The 25,765-nt window shown below is 31.7% G+C and overlaps 1 protein-coding gene across 1 annotated transcript in view; it reads right to left on the bottom strand.

Moving 5' to 3' along the window:
* The window catches only part of LOC112693131 (transmembrane and TPR repeat-containing protein 1-like), a 168,302-nt gene that overhangs the window by 45,870 nt on the left and 96,667 nt on the right, over positions 1–25,765 (bottom strand). The window contains exon 10 of the mRNA XM_025568057.1: positions 25,314–25,427. Within this exon, the coding sequence (XP_025423842.1) occupies positions 25,314–25,427 (114 nt within the window). The remainder of the gene's footprint in view (positions 1–25,313; positions 25,428–25,765) is intronic.

Here is a 25,765-nt window from a genome sequence, read left to right as displayed (position 1 = left end):
CGGATATTTTATTCGACATAATTTTAACATTTTATTTATTTTTATTTTTTTTTTTTAATATTTTGTAAAACACATTTATAGAAACTAGTACACTTCTCATATGTATGCATGTTAGAATACCTATACTCCCATGTATTGGGAACATAGTAAAATATTATAAATTATCTCATTTTGTCATATAACCATTATTATTGCATTAGCTAACATAGTTTAAAATCGATTTCGAGACCGATTTAAATGTTTTATTTTACTGTAAAAAAAAATACATATACAAATTTTGTTTCTATAAAAAACGAACTACTTTCAATATTCCAAATGGAAGGGTGTATTGGAACGCCATCGTGGCGTATACGGGTGTTCCACAAGGAGTTGCCTTTTATCGATTTAACGGGGGATTGAGAAAAAAAAAACATATATAAATAAGAACTACCTCTAACATAAAAATACGTTTAATCCTAACAGCTATTTCGGAACGTAGGTAAATGGGTTAAAATTTGAATGTTAGAACGACGTGGTTCTTACTCTCTGTCTTAACCTTCCACACCTTCTATACTGGACACCGTTATAATTTTAGTTATAAATACTACTAATTAAAATTATACCAATAACCACTAAAACGGTCATTATTACAATCGTTATCATATTATCACATAAAAATACGATCCGAGTAATGCGCCGTCGCCGGGTAAGTAAGCGCTGTGTACGTAAAACAATGTGTTTGTTCATAGGGACCGGGACGGGAATTCACGACAACAAGACCCCTTTAGAAGTTTAAGCTATATCTCGTGGCGGCGACCACGAAGACCCTCCACAGGGAAAACACACACGCCCTCACAGTGTATTATTAAGTCTTTTTGCGCAAACCGCACCGGAAACCCCAAAGCTTCGCCGAGCCGCAAACGCATATGATTACCCCCGGCTGGCGCGTAAGGACACGCGATTGTTCACCCTCTCGTGTCAGACCCTCCACAAGCGTACATACCGGTGAGTGGAGGTGTATATGACGATCTGGTGGGGTGCCGTCCGGAACCAAACTCTTCCCGAGTACACGTCATAGGCGTGAACCGTTTTCTTCGAGAGAGAAAAAAAAATAATCGAAATAAGTGTGCACGTCTCTCGACCGCGCGTAAAATCGTATGACGTTCTCGCCGACGGTGGACCGCTAACTCGGAGACGCGAGTCAAACTATAACTGTAAATAATTAAAAATGAACTCTTTTGCCTGATGTTCAGCGGGTTAGATGTGACGGATTGACAAACCACAGCGCTACAGGCGGATCGTTTTCGTTAGGCGACGTTTATCGGGAACGTGTCGAATATTATGGAACTTTTAGATTCCGCACCCTCGGTCGTCACTTGCGATCGGAAAACACGATCGGTTCGTGTGAAATGTTCATGTGAAGAGTGCACATCCGTCTTTGGAAAGACTTGTTCGCACGTCACGAACCATATACGACTGCTAGTCAGTCAACCATTGAAAATATAAATACACTTGCCGTTCGTAAACGGCCGCAAAGCAATCGCATCATATTGTATAATATTTGTACTACGTGCGATATCCTCGTGTGGATCACACCAGTTGATTTTTGGTGACGGTCACGGAGACGGCCATGTGCATTCATCATCGTGGTCATGCAGTGCTGGATCTAGAAGGGGTGCAAGTGGATACGTTTGTCCCCCCCCCGGGCGCTGTTAGTATAAGGGCGCTCGACGAAAAATAATAAAAAAAATCATGGACGTACCCACATACTCACATATTCCACATACGTGAGGGCGCTGTGTTTTTACTAGCCCTGGGCGTCAAATTTCTGTCACTACGGTCGGGTTGCATTGGGTTTCCAGACGTTGATGAGCAGAGCGTATCAGCTATCGCACGTTTGCTACAGCTTCCCGGCTTACCTTCGCTCGGACGAGTGCGGGAAGTGATAGCGATGCCAACGACGCGGACAAAGTCGGTCATGGAAGGCGAAAACGATTATTCCTTCTTATGGAATATTTCCTTGGAACACAATAGTAAACGTGCGCGCACATACATATAAGACTATGTATGCGTACGTTCAACAATTTCAATTTCCCGTCGCAGCGTCGGGACAACCAACTTAAACCCAATCCACCCTCGGATACAACGAGACAATTTATTTTACACGCACAGTTGATGTGCAGTAAAAACGAAGCGATGTGGTAACACTAAGATTGGACAGAGAAGGGGTGGCCGTCTACATGTGTACGCGCATCAATACAGTTACACGCACGTTCTTATGCACTCGCATTGGCTAATATTCTACTCCGTAATCTTGACGCGCATAGTATGCCGTAGTATGCCGCCGGTGAACTGCTCGAAACGACACGTAATTTTCAGCATGAATGCTATTTCCGTCTCGGAGCGATGTCAGTTCGTTTGAACCGATCTCCCGAAGTCATCGATCTCTGCGTATCTCGCCACTTGTCACGTTCACGTATAAATATTTTCAGTGGTGTATGAATGATTCGCATGCATCGTTGTGTGCTCGTATAATCTCCACAACGGAAAGATCAGGGCCGGTCCGAGTAAAAATAGTGCACTTGGCAAAATTAAATTTTGCCGCCTTTTAAAAAAAATTGAGCATTCATTTTAACTTAGCTTCTCCTCTTGTTTTTTTATATAATATATCTACATAAAAAATATTTAATTTTTTTTCTTATATACGTATGAAGACTTATAAATGGTTTCTATAAATATTACTCAAAACCCATTACTATTTCTATTGCGACGTGTGTGAAGTTTACCCCCAACTATAAAATATACTTTCCAATTAAATTAATTCGCCTAGAACGTATCGTAAGTTGAAGAAAATAAATCTATATTTAGTAAAAAAAAAAAATCTAGATTGAATAAATATGTCTTAATTAACTAGAGTTTTACTTTATTTTTATTCGATTAGGCTAAAATCTTAAATAAAATATGTTTTATAACATACTCAATTTATGAACATATATAACATATTGTTATCACTCGTAACTTATTATAAGAAGTCACTTTACATTCATTATAATTCAATAGTATAAAATAAACTATAAAGTAAATTAATGTAAATATTTCTTTGAATTATTAAAATTATTAATTAAAATTATTTTTAAAAATAAATATACACCTGTTAGAGCCTCACAAAAATAAATAAAAAATAAATTTCGAGAAAAAAATTAATACAATTTTAAAACTTTAAACAAATATAACATATTTAATCTGAGATTTTTATATAAAATAATAGATGTAGTTTCACATATTTGGATTCTGTACACTTATATATTGTTTTTTTTATCAAGTTATTATGTATTTCCCAATAACCTTTAATTTGTTTGCAGTGTGTTACATAGTGACCCATGTTTTTTACATCTATATCTTCAATGTATAAAATTATTGACTGCAGTGAAAACTTAGTAGTATATAATAAATTATCTCCTAAAATATATATGAATAGTTCTTTTTAGTATTTAACTGTTTAACTTTCTTTTCCAACAAACAACTTTGATGGTATATTATTGACCAAGATTTTATTTTTATTTATCGTATTAACCTTAAAAACATCGGTTTCCAATAAAATATGTTTCTGCAGTACTTTTATATAATTTATACTTATTTTTTTGCAGTTTGGACACATGTTTTCTCTTTTTTCCGAAACATATTTATTTAAATATGTATTTAAATCTTCCAAGCGTCCACTACTATTTAACAACTCATTGATTATTATTGTTGCATTATAAAATACTGTTTTTGTAGTACAAATGATGCATTCCAGTATTTGTATCATGCTAGGTATATTAGAAAAAAGCTTGTTACATAAAGCAATAAAATTGATATTTGCGTCCAATATTGAGATTCAGATTCTACTGGTCACAATTTAAAAAGTTCGATTTCTACCAGAAAATTACCATGTTGATCATAAGTTATGCTTGTAACTCCACGAAGAGGATATATTTTCATAGTCTTATAAAATGATTCATTTTATTATTATCAATATACAACTTATACCTTTTGTTATCGATAGCTTACTGTTATAGCTAATAAAAGCCATTCAAAAACACACGTGTTAAATACCAGAATTTTTTCTTTATTTACTTTAAGAGCTAGTAAAAGATTTCCGTTTACTATCATTGATAATTAAGTTGATTATAATCCTGAAGTATTTAGTGTATGGCGAATAATTGAACATAGACTTGTATATTTCAAAAATCATTTGGCATTTTTTTCTCTTTTTTGATTTTGATAGGTCGGTCTGCTTTATTTCTCAAATTTTCTTGTGCCATTAGTTCATCTGTTATCATTATATTGATATCAGGTTAATCTGAATTGATAGAAATATCATCATCAATATAAAATTCTGATTCTACATATTTAGTTACATTGCTATTTATATAAATTTCCTTATTTGTTTAATTACTATATATCATATCAAAATTGTTGTTTGATTTAATATAATTTTTTGATTTATATTCTTGATTTTTGTTGACTTGTAATGATCTAGCCGTTTCCAATTCTCCTTCTATTGATAATAAATGTGAACCAACAAAACGGTCTATGGCAGAGTTTCTCAAAGTGTGGTCCGCGGACCCCTGGGGGTCCGCGAGCCTATATCAGGGGGTCCGTGGAGTTAACCCGAACCCAACACAACCCAAAAATAAGTTGCTGTTAATTAACGTTATTCTGTATTCGAAAGCACTTTCTATAATCTATACCAGTAGTTTTCAACTAGTGTGACGCGATTAATCTATTAATAGTTGTATAATTTTGTATTTACCAGTATAACACCTTTACTCGATGAAAACTGATAACTAACAAACATAAAGGCAGGCTAATCGCTCATCATTAATCGTAGATACGTATCATACAATAAAAGTACTCGTATTTAATATTAGTTTGCCCATCGCAGCCGTCTCGTTCGTTTTACGTCGCGTCGTTGGTAAGTGTTGGTCTTAAATCTTTAGCTATGGATCGTTGGTTAAAGACGGGTACTGTACGTGAAACTGAAGTGCCGATTGAATCTAATGAAGGTGGCAGACAAGCCCTTGTCCTACCTAACTTTGAAAAGCGGTCTTGCTCAAAATCTAGTGCTAGTGTTAATAAAGCCAAAAAACGCAAATATTGTGACGAATATTTAAACTTGGGATTTGTGCAAGCGGGTACAGACATTGAACAAAAACCGCAATGTGTTTTGTGTTACGAAATACTTTCAAATGAAGCAATGAAACCTGCTAAGTTGCGTAGACATTTAGAAACAAAACACTCCGAGTTTTCTGGTAAGTCAATAGAATTTTTTAAAATAAAAAGCAATGAAATGAAAAAGTCAAAAAATAAAATTGAAAAAATTGCAACTGGCACTACAAATGAAAAGGCAACCATTGCATCATATGCTGTATCTCTGTTGATTGCTAAGTCGGGAAAGCCTTATAACATAGGAGAGGAGCTTATTATGCCTGCTGCAAAAAGTATGTGTAGCATAATGTTAGATGAAACTGCGGCCAAAGAAATGAGTTTGATTTCATTGTCAAACGACACAGTTAAGAGAAGGGTTGACGATATGTCTGAAAATGTGTACTCCCAATTAATTTCACGTTTGAAATTTACGGAAATGTTCGCATTACAACTAGACGAGAGTACAGATTTTACTGATAAATCTCACTTGCTAGCTTTTGTCCGTTACGAACACGAAAAATATGTCATTGAAGATCTGTTATTTTGCAAAGAAGTAATACATAACAATGCAAATGATGTATTTGAAGCTCTTAATGACTGTATTTTAAAAAATGAACTAGATTGGAAGAAATGTGTTGGGTTAACTACTGATGGAGCTGGAGCGATGGCGGGTCATAAAACTGGATTGATGGCTCGGGTAATGAAAGTAGCGCCAAACGTCAAGTGGACACACTGTTCAATACATAGAGAGGCTCTGGCAGTGAAGAAAATGTCAACTGAGCTTAAAACTGTATTTGACGAACTCGTCAAAATTGTCAACTACATTAAGTCTCGGCCCTTGAACTCTCGCATTTTTACCAAGCTATGTCTGGAAATGGGAAGTGAACACGAACAACTATTTTTACACACAGAGGTTCGCTGGCTTTCTCGAGGAAACGTTCTTACACGTTTTTTTGAACTAGCTGATGAAGTAAGAATATTTCTTTGTGATGATACACACAAAAAGTTCATCTTAAGAGAAAAACTTAATGACTTTTCATGGCTCTGCAAAATTGCGTACTTAGCAGATTTATTTACACATTTGAATGTTTTGAACATGAAGCTGCAAGGACCTGATACTAACATATTCATAGTAGAAGACAAAATCGAAGCAATGATTGAAAAACTAAAGCTGTGGGCAAATCGAGTTGAAAGAAAGTCTTACACGTCATTGCCTGTGTTACAACAATTTCTAATCAAATCAAAAGGCAATCTACCTGTTGAGGTTCAAGAAATGATTGTCGAACATATGATAGACTTAGCGAGTGCTTTGAGGAAGTACTTTCCTGCTCCAGATAAAAAAAGTGACTGGATGAGAGATCCTTTCAAACAACAAGATGTTGCCAGCCTTACTATTCTCTCTGAAAATGAGCAAGATCAACTGGTAGATTTATCTTGCAATAGGGCTTGGGAAATAATTTTCAAAGAAGAAAAAGATATATGTCATTTTTGGTTTCTTGTCCGGTCGGAATTCACAGATTTAGCAAACAAAGCCCTCAAAAAATTTGTGCCTTTTTGTACGACTTATTTGTGTGAACAGACATTTTCTACACTTTGTAACATAAAAAGTGTTAAGAGAAATCGACTGAAGAACGTTGAACCAGCATTGAGGTTGAAAATTTCAACAATTGTTCCCAAAACTTTGGACATTATAAAGCTTAAGAAACAAATGCATTCTTCCCATTGATAGTATTTATATATTTATCAAGATGTTTTATGTTAATAAAAATATTTGAGTACATAAACGTTTTTTTAATTTCCAGTCCTGATGCAAAAACAAATCAAAATAAATATTTTTATCTCTGGTGTTTCATATCAAATTCAAAATAAAATAAGGAAATAATATACTATACTTTTTCAATTTTTTTTTTAAGATCTTTTTTTTTGCTCGTTTTCCGAAAAATAAAAAAAATTACGCTTGAAACCCAACCGGGGGTCCTTAAGGATTGTAGATCTTTAGGTGGGGGTCCGTGATTCATTTGACTTTGAGAACCTCTGGTCTATGGTCCTAAGTCATTGTCTCAATTCATTTTTGGTATGAGAAAAATATCCTTTGACTGGTGCTGAAGTGGCCTTTTCATATTTTGATTTGTAGTGTCTAGCCATTATGTTTGTCTAGAGAAGAAAATCTTTTAAAATATGAAGAAAAGAAGCACATAAACCAAGTAAAAAGTACCTATTCAAACATGTTTCAGAGAAAACACGTTCTTTAATATTTTTAATAAATATATCCACATTATTTTAAATATTACTAAGACTTTGAACATTATAAACTAGTAAAATTATTTTTCTTTGTTTTATTCTGGAATTTCTTCGTCATCCAAAATTATATTTTCTTTGTAATCAACATTTTCGATTTGTTTTAAAATATTTTCCCTGAATTTTTCTGACGAAGTGTTTATTTTTATTATATTTTGTACCTTCTATATTACCATCAATTTTTGAAGATGCAATGCCTAAAATTGCAGTTAAAATTGTTTTAAATTAATTAAGTATTTTTGATTTTTATAAGAAGAATTATGGCTCTAACGTAAAGTTCTTTAAAATTTTCGTGACTTCTTATCTTAAAACATTTTGATCTACCGATCATTTTAAATAAATGGGCAATATCCAAATGCACATAAATATCTAGTCTAGAATTTGGAACTATTATACCATCTTCTTCATCTTGAAGAATCTTTAAACTCATTTCACAGTATTGAATCTCAGACAAACCATTACAGAAAACACGTGTAACAGCTCCTGTACATGCATTAATCTAACCCTCATTGAGAAATTTACGATTACTCGGAAAGGGTCAAGGTTACAAATTCTAAAAATTGGTTAAAAATAGCTACAAATTGAGTTTTATGAGTTAGAATTTGTTTTGGACGATTTCGTTGGTTTGTGGGGGGGGGGGGGGGTTGGGGGGGGGGGGGGGCTACATGAAGTTATGCCCTCATTGAGAAAGTACTCGTAGCTTGAAAAATATGAGGTTATAAATTCTAAACATTTGGTTACAAATAGTTACAAATTGAGAAAATAAGACTACAATTATTTCAGAAAATATTTTTTATAGATGGGGGGCTAACTTGTCACACGTGCTATCGCAACTATCAGAAATCACAGAAATTATTGTGAGGTTATTTATATTTTTGAAGTAATTGAAAACGTCCAGCAAAGGCCTTAATAAAAAATAATATAATAGTTTTAGATATTATTTTATTATATAGATTAGTGGTTTTCACGGATGAATTAATTTAAACATTTTCTTATAAAACACCAATAGGAGTAAAAAAAAAATGTACGAGTCAACTGGCTCCCCTATACCTTGAACTGGCTCGGGAAAGATATCACTGGGAATGTAAATTGGACCGGTCCGAAACATATGCATTTTCGGTCCGAGACGAAGATTGCTTTTCAATAAAAAAAATAAAAAACAATTGATCGTGCATGATTTTTAATATTGTACAGTGTTCGGAAGATCTAATCCATGGTATTAACAACAAGTAAGATTCGAAGAATCTAAGACTAAGACTCGAAGATTCAAGTTTACACATGATTCGATAACAGCATCGTTTTGCACGTATCGGACCTTGGGTCAAACGGTTACTATGGTGTTAAGCGTAGATCATTTACGAAGTCGTCGAACAACAAATTTATAATAACGTAATCTATTCGATTTTCGTGAAATTCGATCGTATGTTTTACCTAGTTATTGTTGCACTATAATATAAGTCATCGACCAGGTCGTAAGTTCATAAATAGTAGAAAAAAAATATTTAACGTTTAACGCCTAAATTACTGGTTAGTAATTGAATAATAGCTGTACTCGAATCGTGACGGAAAAGCATAATTAGTAAAATACAAGCAATATGACGTACTCGTATAGTTACAGACTTAATCGGGTTCAATCGCTGTTGAATGATTCGTTTTACAATAATAGCATTTGTTCCATGCGTGTACGAGTATAATGATATTATTGTATAATTTTTGATTTCAGAATATCTTCGTTGCTTGTAATGGTAAGACAAAACGTATATGAAAACCTTTAAGTCGTCGCATCCCTAATTTTTAATTCTATAAGAAATGTTTAGTTTAAGAAAACTTTCGGTTGAAGTTAAAGGCGGTGACTTTTCCACCACTTCAAGAATAATGTTTTACAAATGAATCCTCCCTTTTTCACTAATTCGCTTCGTATAAATTATAAGTTATAAATATTTTAATCCATTTACCTTTTACGCTGTGATAAATGTATAGTAGGTATGTAAAAATCAATTCAACGACATAATATAATATAATTATTGAATCGAAAATGCTTTTTCCTCGATAACATTAAAAAAAAAAAAAAAAATAACTGAATGAAGTTAACCATCGAGGTTGAATAATTTTTCTGTAATAATAAAATTTTAAAATGCTATATTAAACTTTAACTTACATGTTTTTCCGTCGAAACAGTATTTTTTTATTTTTTTTTTCTTATCACCCATTGGAAAATCATAATAATATTTTACATAAATCTAATGAATTTTAGAGAAATATAAAATTACAATTATGTATTTCCGAAAACGTGATGTTACGGACCGTAATCGAATTCAATTTATTATTATTATTGTTGAATTATTGAAAACGGTTTGAAAAAATATAAAATTTTAATATTATGTTGTTCGTGTTCTTTATCAAAGCCACTCAACTTTTTGATATTCAAATCAACGAAAATTTATAATTATAAAGTTTCCAGGGCTGTTGACATTGTAATTGATTGCGAGTTTGTGCAGCGAATGGTAGTTGACAAACATGAATTGACGAGCTATATACATATATATGCACAGTAGTTAAAAAATATGCAGGCCTGCTGTATTCGACTGTCGAGCAAATACTAAATAATTGATATCACAAATTTGCATGTTGTAATACTGATTGTTGGGCATGGATTAAAATAAATACAGCACTCGTTGAGTGCAAGTCCAATTTTAAACAATGTAAAGAATATACTGATGAATAATGCAGACGCCGGAGAGGAAAAAAATCGCCACGGACACGGACGCACTGAAATAAATTATGTATCACGACCGTTCGAATCGTCGTTGAAAAACTAATAGCGATGCGCGAACGATGTTTATGATGATGCGACGAAAATCGATAACACCGCATCCCCCGTAATTCCGTACGATTTCTCTGGACCGTCATGACCTGACCGTAAGACGGCGATCGAAATATGGCATGACGGAGTCACAACAAGTCCCACGTAACTACCTGGCGAGCACTTAACGGCCGGTCGCTAATGAAAACCGTACTGTTATATTGCGTCCCGCTAGGCTAGTGGTCTTCAACTGTAAGCTTTAAGATTTGGTCGCGACACGTCTTCTGTTTAAATTTAAAAAAATGAATATCGATATATTTTATATTCTGTACGAGTATGTCAAATGATAATGGATATAAACGTTTTCTGAATAAACCCGAAACCGTACTATTTTATATTATTTTATATTTGTAGAAGATTAAAATGAACATTTTTTTTCTCATACACTCGTACTTAATTAGAAAAAAGCCTCAACCAATATTCGACACATGCCATTAATCATTAACTGTCGAACACATAGTAGAGGAGTGTACACAATATACGCACCGACCTGAATATGCCGTCCAATATAGTAAAAGTACTTAGCCAAAGCCAAGCTCTGAAAATCATCACATTCTTAAGTATCATAAATACTATTAGTAAATTTTAATTTTACACTTCACCTTTATAATATGTCATATGTAATATTGTAATTTTAAATCTAACACATATAATATATAAAAATAAATTAACAATCAAATGAAGTAATCGTATAGCAATAGTCCGACTTTTATATATAAAATTATATTTATTAATTTATTCGGTTATAAAAGCACTTCTGCAATGGCATACATTTAGCAATTTTAACTTTTTTATCTGGTTTTCATGGCTAACAAAGTTAACGTGGGTGGCGAAAAATGTTTGGTAAGAAATGTGGATCGCGGGTCGAAAAGGTTAAAGACCACTGCTCTAGGCCGAACGTGATCGCCGCGGCGGACCACCACCACAGATCCATCCACTTGAACCGTCACGGGACCGTGTCCGTAAATAAACTCAACCCTCGGAACCCATGTTTCAGACGTACACGAATTCTTCTGTCACGTTGCACTCGTATATCGATAGGACCGAGGTGAACGGATTTTTTTTTTTCGTATAACAGCGTTCGCACCTGATGAAGGGAATTCGCGTTGTACAACTGACGAAAGATCACGCGCCCCATCGTATGTGTTCAAATATTGTTGATTTATGTTTCCACCGTACCGTAAACGATTATTTGATACTATCGATCGCCCATATAACCGTAGAGAAAAACAAAAATTTGCTATATAAAAAAATAATAATTACGCATAGCGTAATCGTAAAAAAAATTATTGTATTCGTAAATGTAACATGGTTTAGTGAAAATAAATATTCTGTTATTTCATTACAATTATTACATTACTCGACTTTCGTTATTAAAATTCGTATGTATGATAATGCAATATTGTACTCATTGGTTTTGTTCTCTATAGAAGAATAAAGAGAAACAAAAGGAAAAAGGAAGAGAATATGAGAGAGACAACAGATAAGGAAGAATTGTTTTATCCAAAATCGTCCGTTTTAATGAGGGTTTTTGAGATGTTTACGATAATAGTCAAAGCGCTCAGTGCGGTTTACGCTTATCATTGATGTAAAATTTTCTCTTTTCCGTCTTTAGTCTTAAGTAGCTCCTAATGGACTTCTTTTGCTTTTCCGAAAGAACAGTTTGTTCCATCAACAAAACATTAGGTAAAGAGTAAAAGTTTTTTCACTGTGGTTGTGGTTCGCCTTGGAGCTAGAAAACGGAACAGTGCATACGGCACAAAACTCAGAATTTTCGTTTTTTTTTCCATATTACTTTTTTTTACACAGTTCTCTATCGATTTTTGTTAAACATGTTATCCGTCGGAAACACAATATTATTCCCTCCGAATCGTCATACCGTGCACTTACCCATTTAAGATACATGCGCACCAGGTGTCCCGGTGAATATCGTTGTAATATTGTTTGCACGACGCATGACTATAATACACCGATATCGTAAATGCAGTAAATAAAATCGACCTTTTCCCTGTACGAATCGAAACGTGTAACGTCATCACGTTTATTGTTTGCTTCAGAATTCAACTTTGTGCATTATGTACACGGAAAACGGTATTGGTTTTAATAACACAATCCCACTTTATAAGATTTTATTATTTCCATGTAAAATCAACAGGTTAAATGGGATAAATGTCAACAAAAATTGAAAAGATTTAGCAAAATGTATTTTATACGGAAACCTGACGAAAATTAAATAAATAATTTTAAAACAACAATGTCGTACATTTATGTACGAGTTAAATTAATAAAATTTTGGTATCTGTCGAATTCTTATATTTATGATTGATGTTTTTGTCTTTAAAATGGATTTCGATTAACACACTTGAATTTAAATAATCATGATTATTATTATGATCATTTGGCATTATCCACCATAAGTTTTCAGTCCTTCAATCAAATCAAAAATAATTAATATTATAAACCATTTGTTCGATATAAAAATATATTCACCCGGAATATATAACAAATTGTTTTTTCCTCAAACGAACAAGAACTTTAGAAGAATACTTCAGGGAAAACTGATATTGTAGTTTTAAATATCACTACTGCTAAGAGTGCAATTACTGAAAGATTATCCTAATGTACTGAGATATTGAAAATCAAAATCAAAAATATATACAGTAGTGTTTTTTTCGATTAAATCAATACTGTGTTAAGACAAATAATAAATAATAATAATGGTCTTCTTCAGTTTTATTTTTTTCAAAAAGAAATTATTTCGTGACTATTAATAAGTGAATAGAAAATAAAAACATATTGAAAAGTTACACTATTGCCAACCGAAGCATTCAATAATCAAGCAGAATCTGTCCCTTTTTTTCCGACGTTTTATGGTCAGTTAACTACAGACGGAAGAAAAAAAAACTTTTTATATTGAAAATTCAGATAGTGATCTTTGATTGCAACTAAAAGCTGGGTTTTCTTGTGAGTTTCTATTAAATAAATCTAAAGAACTCTGCCAAAAATAAAAAACGACGCAAAATAGAAAAATATGTTTTGAACAAACTCTTCATCGAAATAAATGGACTATTATAATAAATAAATTATATATATATATATATTTAACGTATGTCTATTGGTACAAATTGTGTAAATATAAAATGGTTGTATTAAATAAAAAACACTAAATTAAATTAAATTTTACAGACGGTTTATTGATTTGATAACATGAAATAATGGACGGTTATCGTTTCGTTCTTGTCGTAGTAAATAAATATTTAAAAATACAAATATAAAAAAAAAAAAAATTAAAAAAAGATGAACAATGTATTTATAAATTAATAATTATTAATGAATAATTACGGGGCTAATATACAAGGAACGAGGAACACAGTTCATATTTCAACATTGATACTAACACTCAAAATATATTGGTTATTGTTAAGCCCTGGATAATATACTCTAAAAACCTATATGATTTCCATAAAAAAATGCATCAACATAAAAATACAAAAATAGCCTACAGTTTTTTTTCATTTTCGTTTTAAAATATCCATATTATATTTTAAGTTTGTATTTGAAAATTGGTTACCAATTTTGAACTCATGTATTTTTCTGAATGGGTATGAAATATTAATAATCCTTCAAATCATCAATAATGACCTAAAATTTTACAAAAATGAGTTCAATATGAAAAAAAAATAAAAAAACTAAATAAATAATATAGATTTGTGTGTTGTTGAAACGGGTTTTAAATTAGGATATAATCATATATGATGTACCGAACAAAAAAAATGAGAAAGTCATCAATATCTTGGCCTAAGCTATATGATTCATAGATCATACTCGATGAGTAAAAAGTCAAATATATGAGTAGATAGATATAGTAGTAGATAAATATACGAAATGCAGTTTACGTAATTTCAGCCATCAGAAATAAGGTAAATGTATTATTGAGTTCCTTTTATCGAAATGTTTTTGATACAATATGACTGGTTAAAATATTATTTAATTTATCAGACAAATATTGAATTCGAATATGATGACTTGTACAGTATACGTACCTACAATATACGAGTATGCTGATTTTCCTACACAAAATACTTATTAGTATAATTTTCTCTTCTCCATAACATTAAAATTATATCCTCCTAGCAGTATAAAATATGCATATATTTTTTCGTGTATGTCATATTTTAATAATACAGTCAAAATAGCAGTAAAAAAAAAAAAAAAAAAACACAAAACAGCAAACAAAAAAGAAATACAACGGAATTATTCAATCTGAAGACTCGCCAGTAGAACTCTTTAAATAAAATGACTTAACCTGACAGAGACATACTTTTTAACCATTTTTACTGTAGTTTGGAAACAAAATATTGTTACACTCGAGAACACCGAGGTAAAGAATGAGTCATAGTAAAATATAAGAAAAAAGGCTGTCAAAAAATACAATTTATTCGCACACATAACTGCATTTTCACATACGTAGACGAAAACAAAATAAAAAGCAACCGCGTTTCCTCGGAGTTTTGAGTTATTATTTGTGACATGACATTTCGCGACGGTAAGTGTTTAAAAATTCGAATTCGATTCGGCGAATTTTTGAAATATTGTATTGTCATCGTCCGCATGCTATCACGAAAACGTGTGATTCTAATGGTGCATTCGGCATTATGTATTTTGGTTTATCGTCAAAGGCGAAAAAACGAAAACCAGTTGAAGTTCACGAAGTCATCCATACGGATTCATCCGACTTCGTGAACTCAACGCTGGCTTTGATGATCCTTTCAGCACTTTTCTGGTTTTTTAAAAGTTCAAAATACTCAGGATATTTTTTTACCAATTTTAAGAGGCACTGAACCAAATTTTGATAAATGTTGATCATTTTTAAGTAGGTATGATATGAAACTTCAAATATTTTATAAAGTTTGCTGATTTTAGCCAGTTTAATTCTGTAAAAGTTTCAGTTTCAATGTCGATAACCTATAAATTTAATGAAATGGAATCAATACAAAGTTGAAACTTCATTTGGAAAATTGATCTTTCATCTAAATATTTTTATACATGAACGAATTAAGTTTGAGAAAGGTGTATATTTCAATATGAAATATATTTGAATTTCCATGATTTATCATGATTCTTGAACTTTTAATATTATTAAAACTCACTGCTAAACTTATTCATGAAATATAAAGTTATTTTGTTTAAAATTATCTAAAACACTAAAAGCTAATTAGGTACCTGCTATTGGTCTATTTTCGGTGTTAAATTTTTTTTAAAATTCTGGCTGCTAAAATAACAATTTATATACAATAATAAATAATTATAAAGAGTTGAAGGATTATAAGATTACAATTGATTTTATAAATTAAAATAATATACCTATTTAAATATTTATGGCCAAAATAATTACTTTGTTTTAAATTTTTGATCAAATAAATGATATTTATGTTAGTTCTCAATGTTCAATCTTGTGCCAATTATTTTTGTTAACTACGAATAATAGAGTTATGATAAAAATAACGATTATAAATATCATAGACAATTTTCGAAAAACCGTCAATTAAATTTTAAAGATTTATCAAACACATATTATATAAGTACTAGGGTTGGTAAATATAATTCAGTTAAATAAACCGATTATTCTTATTCAGTTTAGAATATCGATTGAGTGATTCACTTCATATAATTTACATATATTTAAATAGAATTGAAATGATTATTATACTGATAATAATAACCCGGTACTAATTTAGATTGTTTGTGTATCAACTGTAAAGCAGTTATTTGTACAATAATTTTAATGTATACATTTTATAAAATTATAAATGTAGATACAGTAGCGTATTTAGACAGAAGCCTCCAAAGTATACTCAAGTTGTTGAAGTGAACGGGGGAGGGAATAACTATATCATACTGTAAAAAAAAAATTAACTTTTAAATTGTTTTATAATATTTTTATTGGAAATATATTTTGACTATATTTTTATTTTTATTTTTCATTCAATATTTATATTTTTTGTTATTATTATTAGTATATATGTACATTAATTTAGAAGGTTATAGCTGTTAATTAAATAAATTGATAAAAGAAAAATAAATATTTTATTACACTTGAATTTAACAGTCTTGTTAAAGTATATCATAAAATACTGCAATAATTTGGAAATAAAATAAGCACAGATAATGTAATTTAACAGTGACAGGATTTTTACATAAACTAATAATACTGGTTACTTGATAATCACGGATTACAGTAAAATAAAGTAAATTGAATCACAGACTATATCCAATCGTTGAAATATTTATTTTCTTTAGCCTTTCGGTTCTGTAAAATAATCAGTGTTACCATTCTTCACCGATGAACCGATTCATTCTGCAACACTGAATCAACTCAATCGGTCCACCTAATTGAATCGAATCATTCATGAATTACCCGTTCTTATTATGTACTACACACGACCGTTTCGTGTTTTTGTTCACGCATGTGCGTGTGTGATTGCTTTTACGTATCCGAGAAAAAAGTTTACCATAATAATATATTTTCCAAAAAACCGGTAGAAATTGTATGAGTTACCTGTCGAACCGTTCGGAGAAAAAAACTAATATAAAACACTGCGATTGCGTAATATCCGTTCACATTGCCAGCCGTAAACGTTAAATGGTTATTGTTATTTTTATTACTATTCATACGAGTATATTGTTATTATTATCAGTATTTTTTATAATCGTATTTTATTAGTGCAATTATTATTACTCGATACGGGGTATATCGTTTTGCGGTCGAAACCGTACTCGAACCACACGGCTCATCCATCGGTTTACGATCACCTGGTTGTGGCGGCACGGCGCGAAACCCGAAAACAATTATTATTATTATCATAACTATTATTGAAACTCTACTCGTCTGCCAACAACAATGATATGTTCGTTGAGGGTGTTGGGGGGGGGAGAGGGATGGATCGCGACGTGTAATGATTCGATTCGATTGTAGTCGCGTTTTCGTGACGACGGTTTTTCTGGACTGTTATCCAGCGGGCCAGATGCGTAGGGCAAAAATGAAAAAAATGAAAAATATGAAGGGATTCGTAACACCAGGTGCCTGTACGGAACGTATGAGTTCGCGCAGTGGCGTGGCGATGAGGGTAATCGAGAGGCAATCGCCTCTCAGTTTTTTTTTTTTTTTTTTTTTTTGTGGTGGTTGGATATCGACAAAGTATACTTGCCTCTGAAAATGTTTGAGTTCGCCACGCCACTGAGTTTGCAAAAAACAAAACGTCGTCCACGCGGTGCCTAAATTTGCAACGACGAGCTCGATACTGCACTACTAACTTGTTTCGTTCGAGGATACGGTTCTGACCAAATAGAATACAAACCGTTTTCCATAGTCCGACGCAGTGTTACACGAATACGTTTTCATCGTCGGTCAACGCTTTAGCATTATTATTACACCGTGGATTGAAAAAACTCTATTGTATGCACGCAAATACGCAGCATAAAATACTGAAATATGCGTAGACTATGTTAAAATATGCACTAATAATCAAATTGCAAAAAAATTCGGATTGCTTAATTTTTTCAAAGGGCTGTTATTCGCTGATAACGCCTCGCATAAATCATTGCTGAAATTATTTCATTAAATCATTTTCTTTCCGGAGGTCACCGTATAAGTTTCTGTGCGCATATGGTGGACGATTCGAAAGTTCTGTGAACATGGCACTTTTTTCTCACATATCTACTAGTAGGCAACCAATAGTTAATTTATCGAAACTTGAGTACGTGTTTTTTTAATTGGAAGTATCTTATAAAATAAATTATTTTTTTAACGTGTACGTTTTGATAGATTACGTGAATGATACTGAACAGTGAACACAAAAAGAAATACGAATTGATTTTATTCGAACATGGGACATGCAAACCATGAAACGATATCTTATCAAAAACTCTGTAAGATGTTTATGTCCAGTCGATTAGTTCGGTCGGTAGGAAGCATGTGTTTTAATACATTTAACAATCAGTGTGTTTTTTATATAAAAATACGATTATATGCAATTTTATATGCATTTCAAATGCATATAGCACAAGATATAATTATGATCTTTATCGATGAAGGTTAATTCAAATTTTTATTTTTATTTTTTTTTCACCGAGAACAAAAAAAAAAAAAATCGAGAACCAAGAATTTATAATTTTTCCTGTACAGCTTAAATAACATCATTTCAAGGTATTTGAAATATAATTAATCACGTCTTGAGCTCTGTACAGTTTAATGTACAGTTATAAAATTAATTATTACTCAAATGTGTAATATTATTAAACAAATTAATGTTATGTTAATGCTGGTCTTGTTTTGTTCACAGAGAAAATCATCATTAGGTTTTGATTTTCTAAAATTCTCCCGAAGAACGGCCAAATGAAAATACGAATTTATATTTATCACGCACTAGATTTTCTCACATATTAGAATAATTTATTTTTTTTGTTTTCACTTAATATTTAGCTGTTGAATTTTTAAAATATATCCGTGGGACTCATTTGGTTTCCACTGATTTTAAAAAATGAAATATGTAACATAATATATAATACAGTGTATAGTAATGAAACATTACAATTATCATAATTGCGTGTAAATATAAACCAGAAAAATATTCATGGGATTTTCAAGTTACAACTGTGGTGAAAAATTAAGAGATAAATTGAAATAAATCAACATCCTTTTTTTAGCATTTCTCTGAGCCATGAATGCATTACACGAAAAATTGAATATATTATTTCTTGTTGTATTTTTAAAAAAAAAACAATCATATTTTATTTCTCAATCCCATTGCGTTTGCATTCAATTCGGTTGTGTAAGAGTGCAGAGTTTTGCAAATAATTGTATTAGCTGTTTTAACATCGAATGTTTCGACTGCAATTATTTTAATTTAATATTTTTCATAATACTGTACTATATTATCACAAACTGATAATTTTATTGAATTAACGTGACTTAGAAAATAAAATATAATTTTAAAATGTATTCATGTTTATTTTTTTTTCAATTAACTCAGGATCATAGGGTGGATTTGGAAACAAAGGTTAGGTTAAGAAGCTACTTAGATCATTGTTTTTGGAATAAGTGTGGCGTAGGACATGGTTTCGTCGTCAAATCATTTGTTGGTCATTTATTTAAAAATGAGATGCAATAATGGTAAAAGACTAGGGTGACCAACCCCTGAGCTGCCGCCACACATGTGCTTGGTTGAATAGCTTTATTAACCATAGACCATGGAAGGCAACCATGTCTTAATCATAAATTATGCGCATTTATAATTTACTCGTGTTTATTATTATTTATGATCAATATTATATTTTCATTTGATATTTGATCTCTCGACAGTTAAAATCAGGAATACCTCCATTAGATTATTTTTATAAATACGAGAAAAAAATAAAAACGATTAATAAATAAAAAAAAATGAATCCGTTTGCATAGTGTTCGGGCACGGTTGTTGCAATAGATGTCACAATTAATATTTAATTTCTGTATTATATTCGGTATCAAAATTGTTTTTTTTCTTTTTATATATATTATTTTCATATGCGTGTATAATATTATACACATATATATATATCACGTTCACACATATAAATGTATACATTTTTTGCTATAAAATATGACTTGAGTGTCAACGTCCATAACATAAACATATATGATACATTGTGGAGTATGAAAAGTAGACTCTTGTAGCAGCACTAGAATGATACATGCTCAAGTGCATTATTTAAAGCCGAGAGATGAGTTTATGGACGAAAAATATCATTAGATTTGTCAAACCGTTAAGACACAGTTGACATATCAATTTTGAAACTTACACGTGTGCAATATTACTATCGTTTAAAATTATTCCAAATTTTTTTTTTTCACTCTCGTTTTTCTTTATTCCTACCGAAACGAGCGCGCGTGGTTGCGAGTCCGTGAGGTCCCACCCGTGTCGTGCTTGCGAAATTCGATTTCACCTGATTTATTGAACCGGAGATGTTGACGAGAAAATAAAATAATACGAGTTGGGTGTGCGTATGAAAAAGAAAATCGCTCGTCATCCAGCGGGACGGCGGCAAACGTGCACCGGTTACTGTCGAACTATGTTCGGAATTACAGTCGCCAACGAAAACGAACGGATTTCGATTTAATTTGTCCCGGGGTTGATTGACATTTGCACACCCGAAATAACAGGAATATAACCTGTCACATTATATTACCTATTACACGCGTAGAGGTATACCTAGAAGCGGAACTAGGGGGTGGGATAAAAGAATTAATACCCGGGCGTAAAATGATTGAGGGTGTAATTTTTGTAATTATTAACAACTAATTTGATATTTTTAATTTTTTTAATTACTATTATTAGGTTAAAACTCAATAAGTATGATTGTATTTTAATTATTAGAAAAAATTTTTCGAGAAAAGTATTTTATTATTGGTCTATGATAAAGCGTAATTTTAACATTTTCCCCGGGCGTAAAAAGTCCTAGTTCCACCTCTGGGTATACCGTATGATTTTTTTATGCGGTGGTAAGTCCTACCAAGTCCAGATTTACATTATATTTATTTTTATTGACACTTATATTACATAGAATATTTTAGAAAAGTTTCAAACATTGATAATTAGAAAAATATATGTGTTCTCGTTTGATAAACAAAAATTGATATAAGTTGCCACTGGATACTCCATAAGTTGTGTGAACAATTACTGTATTGGAAAAAGTGCACATACGTTTTCCGTACATTATGATTAAAAAAAAAAAAAAAAAATGTTTAATTTAGCCATAAAGAAAGGTGTGGTGTATGTTTAAAAATCACACTTTATATTGCACAAAATATATTTACATTGAACGTGTGTATTTTATACCGGAGCACGTAGGTAGTATTATATTTTTTTGAAATATACCTAACTTTTTTATTGCTTATTATTGTTAAAATACTTACGTTTACAAAGCTAATAATATCCAAATAACAATAATAATAATAATAATAATAATAATAATAAAAATATGCAGAAAAAATACACACTTTATTCTTTAGTAATGTCTCAGGAATAAAATTATATTATTATCGATACTCCCATTAAATAATATCGTACAATTTTTTCTTTAATTAACTCAATCATGTTGAACAACGTTTAATGAGAGATGTTGAAGTAAATAGTAATTATTTCAAAATTATAGATATATTTATATTTATGACTAATATAAAAAGCATTATAGATTAAGAAGGTATATAGAATTAATTGTTACAAACTGTACAAAGTATAATTTTAAAACATTGAGTGCCTTTTAATGCATTTCTCGAACGTTTTGTTATTTTATTTACTATAGAATCATATTTTTATTAATTAAATTTTATTATTACTTATTTATTATATTGTATTGAGTCCAGTTATTAAATACCAAATTCAATTTCCTCAGTTTTTTCCGTCGAAATAATTATCCAACCATATTTTTATTTCAGTAGCAAACGAGCGGTCAAAGCTAAATTAATTAAATTATTGCACTCTTCTTTTTTTTTCTCTTCCTCTTTCAATCACATATTAATTTCAATATTAATTTATTAAATTAAAGTTTCCATTATCCAAGCTTTTCACTAGTCCACATTACGTCACTGCTTTTGTTTCCTAGACAATAATAAAATTGACAACAGTATTATCTTGGTTTTTTATTCGCACAAACCCTCACCATCTGTTTTTCTTCGGCACGGTGTTACAAAAAAAAAAAAAATAAAAATCCTTTTTTCTCTGTCTTCAATACGCTACAGCGGTCAAACCACACAACCGTAAATGAGTACTAATTATCGCGTACGCGGTGCGTCAAGAGTACAAGCGGCCGTCGGGGAACACAGTGCAGCGACGCGGAAAACCTCTGCACTGCAGCTGCGCGTGGGCATACGTGTGCACAATACGTACGTGAGGTGCGTTCAACACCGACCGGAGGAGACCAAAATCTCGGCCCTGTGTGATCGATAAGGAGAGATTGTTTGCTAACCAGAAAATGAACACCGGCGTTTACTTCTCTTTACGCGTTTTCAAGACTTGCACTTATCCCGTCGGGTCCGAGTGTTACCGCAGCGATCGGAGTGTGTTCGAAACGACGTAAAAAACGACGAAAAGTGAGATATCAACGAACGTGGCTTGTTCGGAAACCACATGCTATTTGTGGATTCTCGGCAGTTACATCCCGCATCGAGAAAAAATTAAAGAACCCACGTCGAATTCGCCCCGATCCCGCGGAGTTGGCGTTGTCTTAAAACAACCGGTGGTGAGAAGAGGCGGTTAAAAGTTGCTATCGTTCCTGATTCCACCCTACCCCACTTCAGGTTAGTGAATGCGGGTGATAAGAAAACGATTAAAATTTGGAAAACTGGTCGCACAGCGGGGCAGGAGAATTTTATTATTTGGACCATTGAAAGAACGGAATGCAAAACTGCGATAGGGTACTGTAGACAAAAACAATTACTGTTTACAACGGTTTGGCAGACGATTTCTTAGCAATATTCGTTTATCGTCTCATCAAAATGGCAGGAAATTGAAACCAAACACCACCGTAACAGTCTGAACGGTTTTCAAAAAAAGAACTCTATAACGCCTACGGCATTGCTTTTATATAGGATTCATTTAATAGGCATATTGAGAGTTGTAAACTATCGTAGTCGAAAAAGCATCGGCCAATATGTGCGCTATCGGTTCTCATAATAGAAACATGATTTACGATGTTAAAACGATTGCGAATCGGTAAAAAAAAAAATCTCCTTCGAAAGACTGTACGACTTGGTGCGTAACTGACAAGTAACTAAAATCGGATCGGCCATATAGAGTTCAAAGCAATAATCGTAACTAAGAGCGTATCCAAGAGGGGGGGGGGGGTCCGAACCCCCCATTGAAATTTCTACCTAGTCAACGATTTAATAGTAAATAGTATAATAATAGTATATAGTGTATTTTAATTTCCCATTATCTTTAATATACAAAGATTATAGATTATATAATATACCTATAATGTGTAAACCATACTATAGTATATAAGCAGTAATTTGTTGGTATTGAGTTAAACTTTAATTTTAATTAGAGAACAGATAAAATAAAAATGTTGTGCCCCCCAGGGACGTAGCTAATGGAGGGTTCAAAGGGTCTAGCATTTTATCACAAAAAAAATAACAGAATTCTTTTGTACGTAAAATATATTACATAATATGTTAAATAAATAAATATGTATCAATTAATGATTGTGAAATATTATAATATGTATATACAAGAAATACAATTTTTCACCTCTTTTTAATTTGAATTAATTTTTTTCCCTCGATTATTCGAATACTCGGAAATCGAAAACCTCTATAAATCGAATTTTTAACTTGATCCTCTGAATTTTGAATTATCGAGTGACTACTATTTATAAATATATAATATATATATATATATATATATATATATATATATATATAAATATATTCGTATATGTATACCATATAGCTGTATATGAGGTAGATATATATATATACATAAACGATAGACCATCGTAAAAACTAAACTTCATGATAACCATGTTGATAAGAAATGACGGTTATAATTAGTAGGTACCTAAGTTAAGATAGATTTGTAATATAATAATCATGATTGTCCTTTATCATCTGACTAGATCGTAACTTTTTTTTTTAGTTGACCGGGGAGGGGGCCTCTGAAATAAAATCCCGGCTACGTCCCTCCCCCTCCCATAAACAAATTCCGGGGTACGCTAATGATCATAACAGTGTTAAATCAAACCAAAACCGTGACATAGTGGGAATGTATTCGTATTACGGTTTCGATATTAACATGTTTATTGATTCAATTAAATTTATACGTTATCGTACAGTAAATATAATATTATTGTGTTATTGCTTTGTAGTATGTTTGTCCGCGTCGAATCATTGACTTGAAATTTAATTAAAAGTCGAAATTAAAATGAATTTAAAAATATTTGTGACGTTAAAATTATTTAAAAAGTTTTAATTTTCTCTGGCAATATCTAACTGAAACTGGTCATTAAAGTAATGTAAGTAAAAAAAAAAAAAAAAAAAGAAACAACTTGTTTGCAAGAAGAAAAATAATTATAATAAAGCCTAACAATTGAAACTATTAAACACAATGTAATCAAGTATAGTGAATTCACTATCAGCAAAAGGATAATACAAACAAAAACGTGTAATTTATGCTCTACCAAAGTTTTCGTTATATCCCAATGGAGCTTATTTATATTTTAACATGTCACGCATAACAGCAGCAGTTTATCTTGCGCTTTGTGCACGTTTTAACCTTTAACAGAAAAACAAACAGTCCTCAGATCCCCCTCGTCATAAATATTGTCTACGCTATTGGAGTATCTTCACAATAAAACTCGTTTTTTTTAATACCCCACCGTCTTCATGAAAAATAACCAAAGATAAAAACAGAAGGGACACCGAGATATGGTCGTCTTTTACGTCTTGCAATAATAATTATTTCCGGAAGAAAAAAAAAATGTAAGGCTTATGTATATATGTAAACGTTAAAAAAAATGGCTCAAGATAAATATATAAATACCCGTATTTACTGTGGCTTTGAATCTGTACCGAATTTTCATTTTTTTTTTTTTTTTTGCATGACAAACACACACCCGCACACGTACTGCAAAACGAGACTAATACTATCACCTTGTTAACGTTCCGAAAATGTCACAACCTCAAGCATTTACATATTAAATATGGTATAACTATAATTTTCTTCTTTTTCTGTTTCATCTAGAGTTTAAAGTAATAGCCGTTCAAGTTATGGACTTGACTTACAGGTTTTTTGAGACCATGGTATACGTAACAAAATATTAATTTCATTTAACAACAGATTTTACTTTTCCTCTCGAAGAAAAGTTCAAAAAGTGTAGATCGAAGTGTTTTTATCGAACATTCTTTATGATTTTTTTCAGAAATTTAAATGCGTTTTGGGATTCTTACCTTAACGCCTCCCTATAGTGATTTACAGCTGTCTGCGTGTCCCCTACATCCCTTTGGTAATTCGCCCAGTTATAGTGCATTTTGGCGTTGTGTGGCAGAGTCTTCAAGCCAGCCCTGAAAAGTCACATCACTTTATACTATATAATATACTTATACTCATACATTATATGATATAATACACTTTACGAACTATCGGGGAATTGGAGATAAAATATGCATTAGGTACCATCGATTTTCCTACTTTACGTTTTCATTTTTAACAAATTGAATATGTGGAATCTCAAATACATACATGCATACAATACTGTAATGTTTTGAAGCAAGAATATTACTACTGAGATAGGGTTGAAATGATAATAATATGTTTCATCTGTAGGGAAACACGTTAAAAGAAAATTTATTCTAGTGGTTAACCGATTTTTTTTCGAGCTCCGCTGTAAGTTTTATTTTTT

Source organism: Sipha flava, unplaced genomic scaffold (genome assembly GCF_003268045.1).
Source record: "Sipha flava isolate LNK unplaced genomic scaffold, YSA_version1 117_pilon_pilon, whole genome shotgun sequence".
In the NCBI taxonomy this organism is placed as follows: domain Eukaryota; kingdom Metazoa; phylum Arthropoda; class Insecta; order Hemiptera; family Aphididae; genus Sipha; species Sipha flava.
This window is presented reverse-complemented; position numbering and strand designations above follow the sequence as displayed.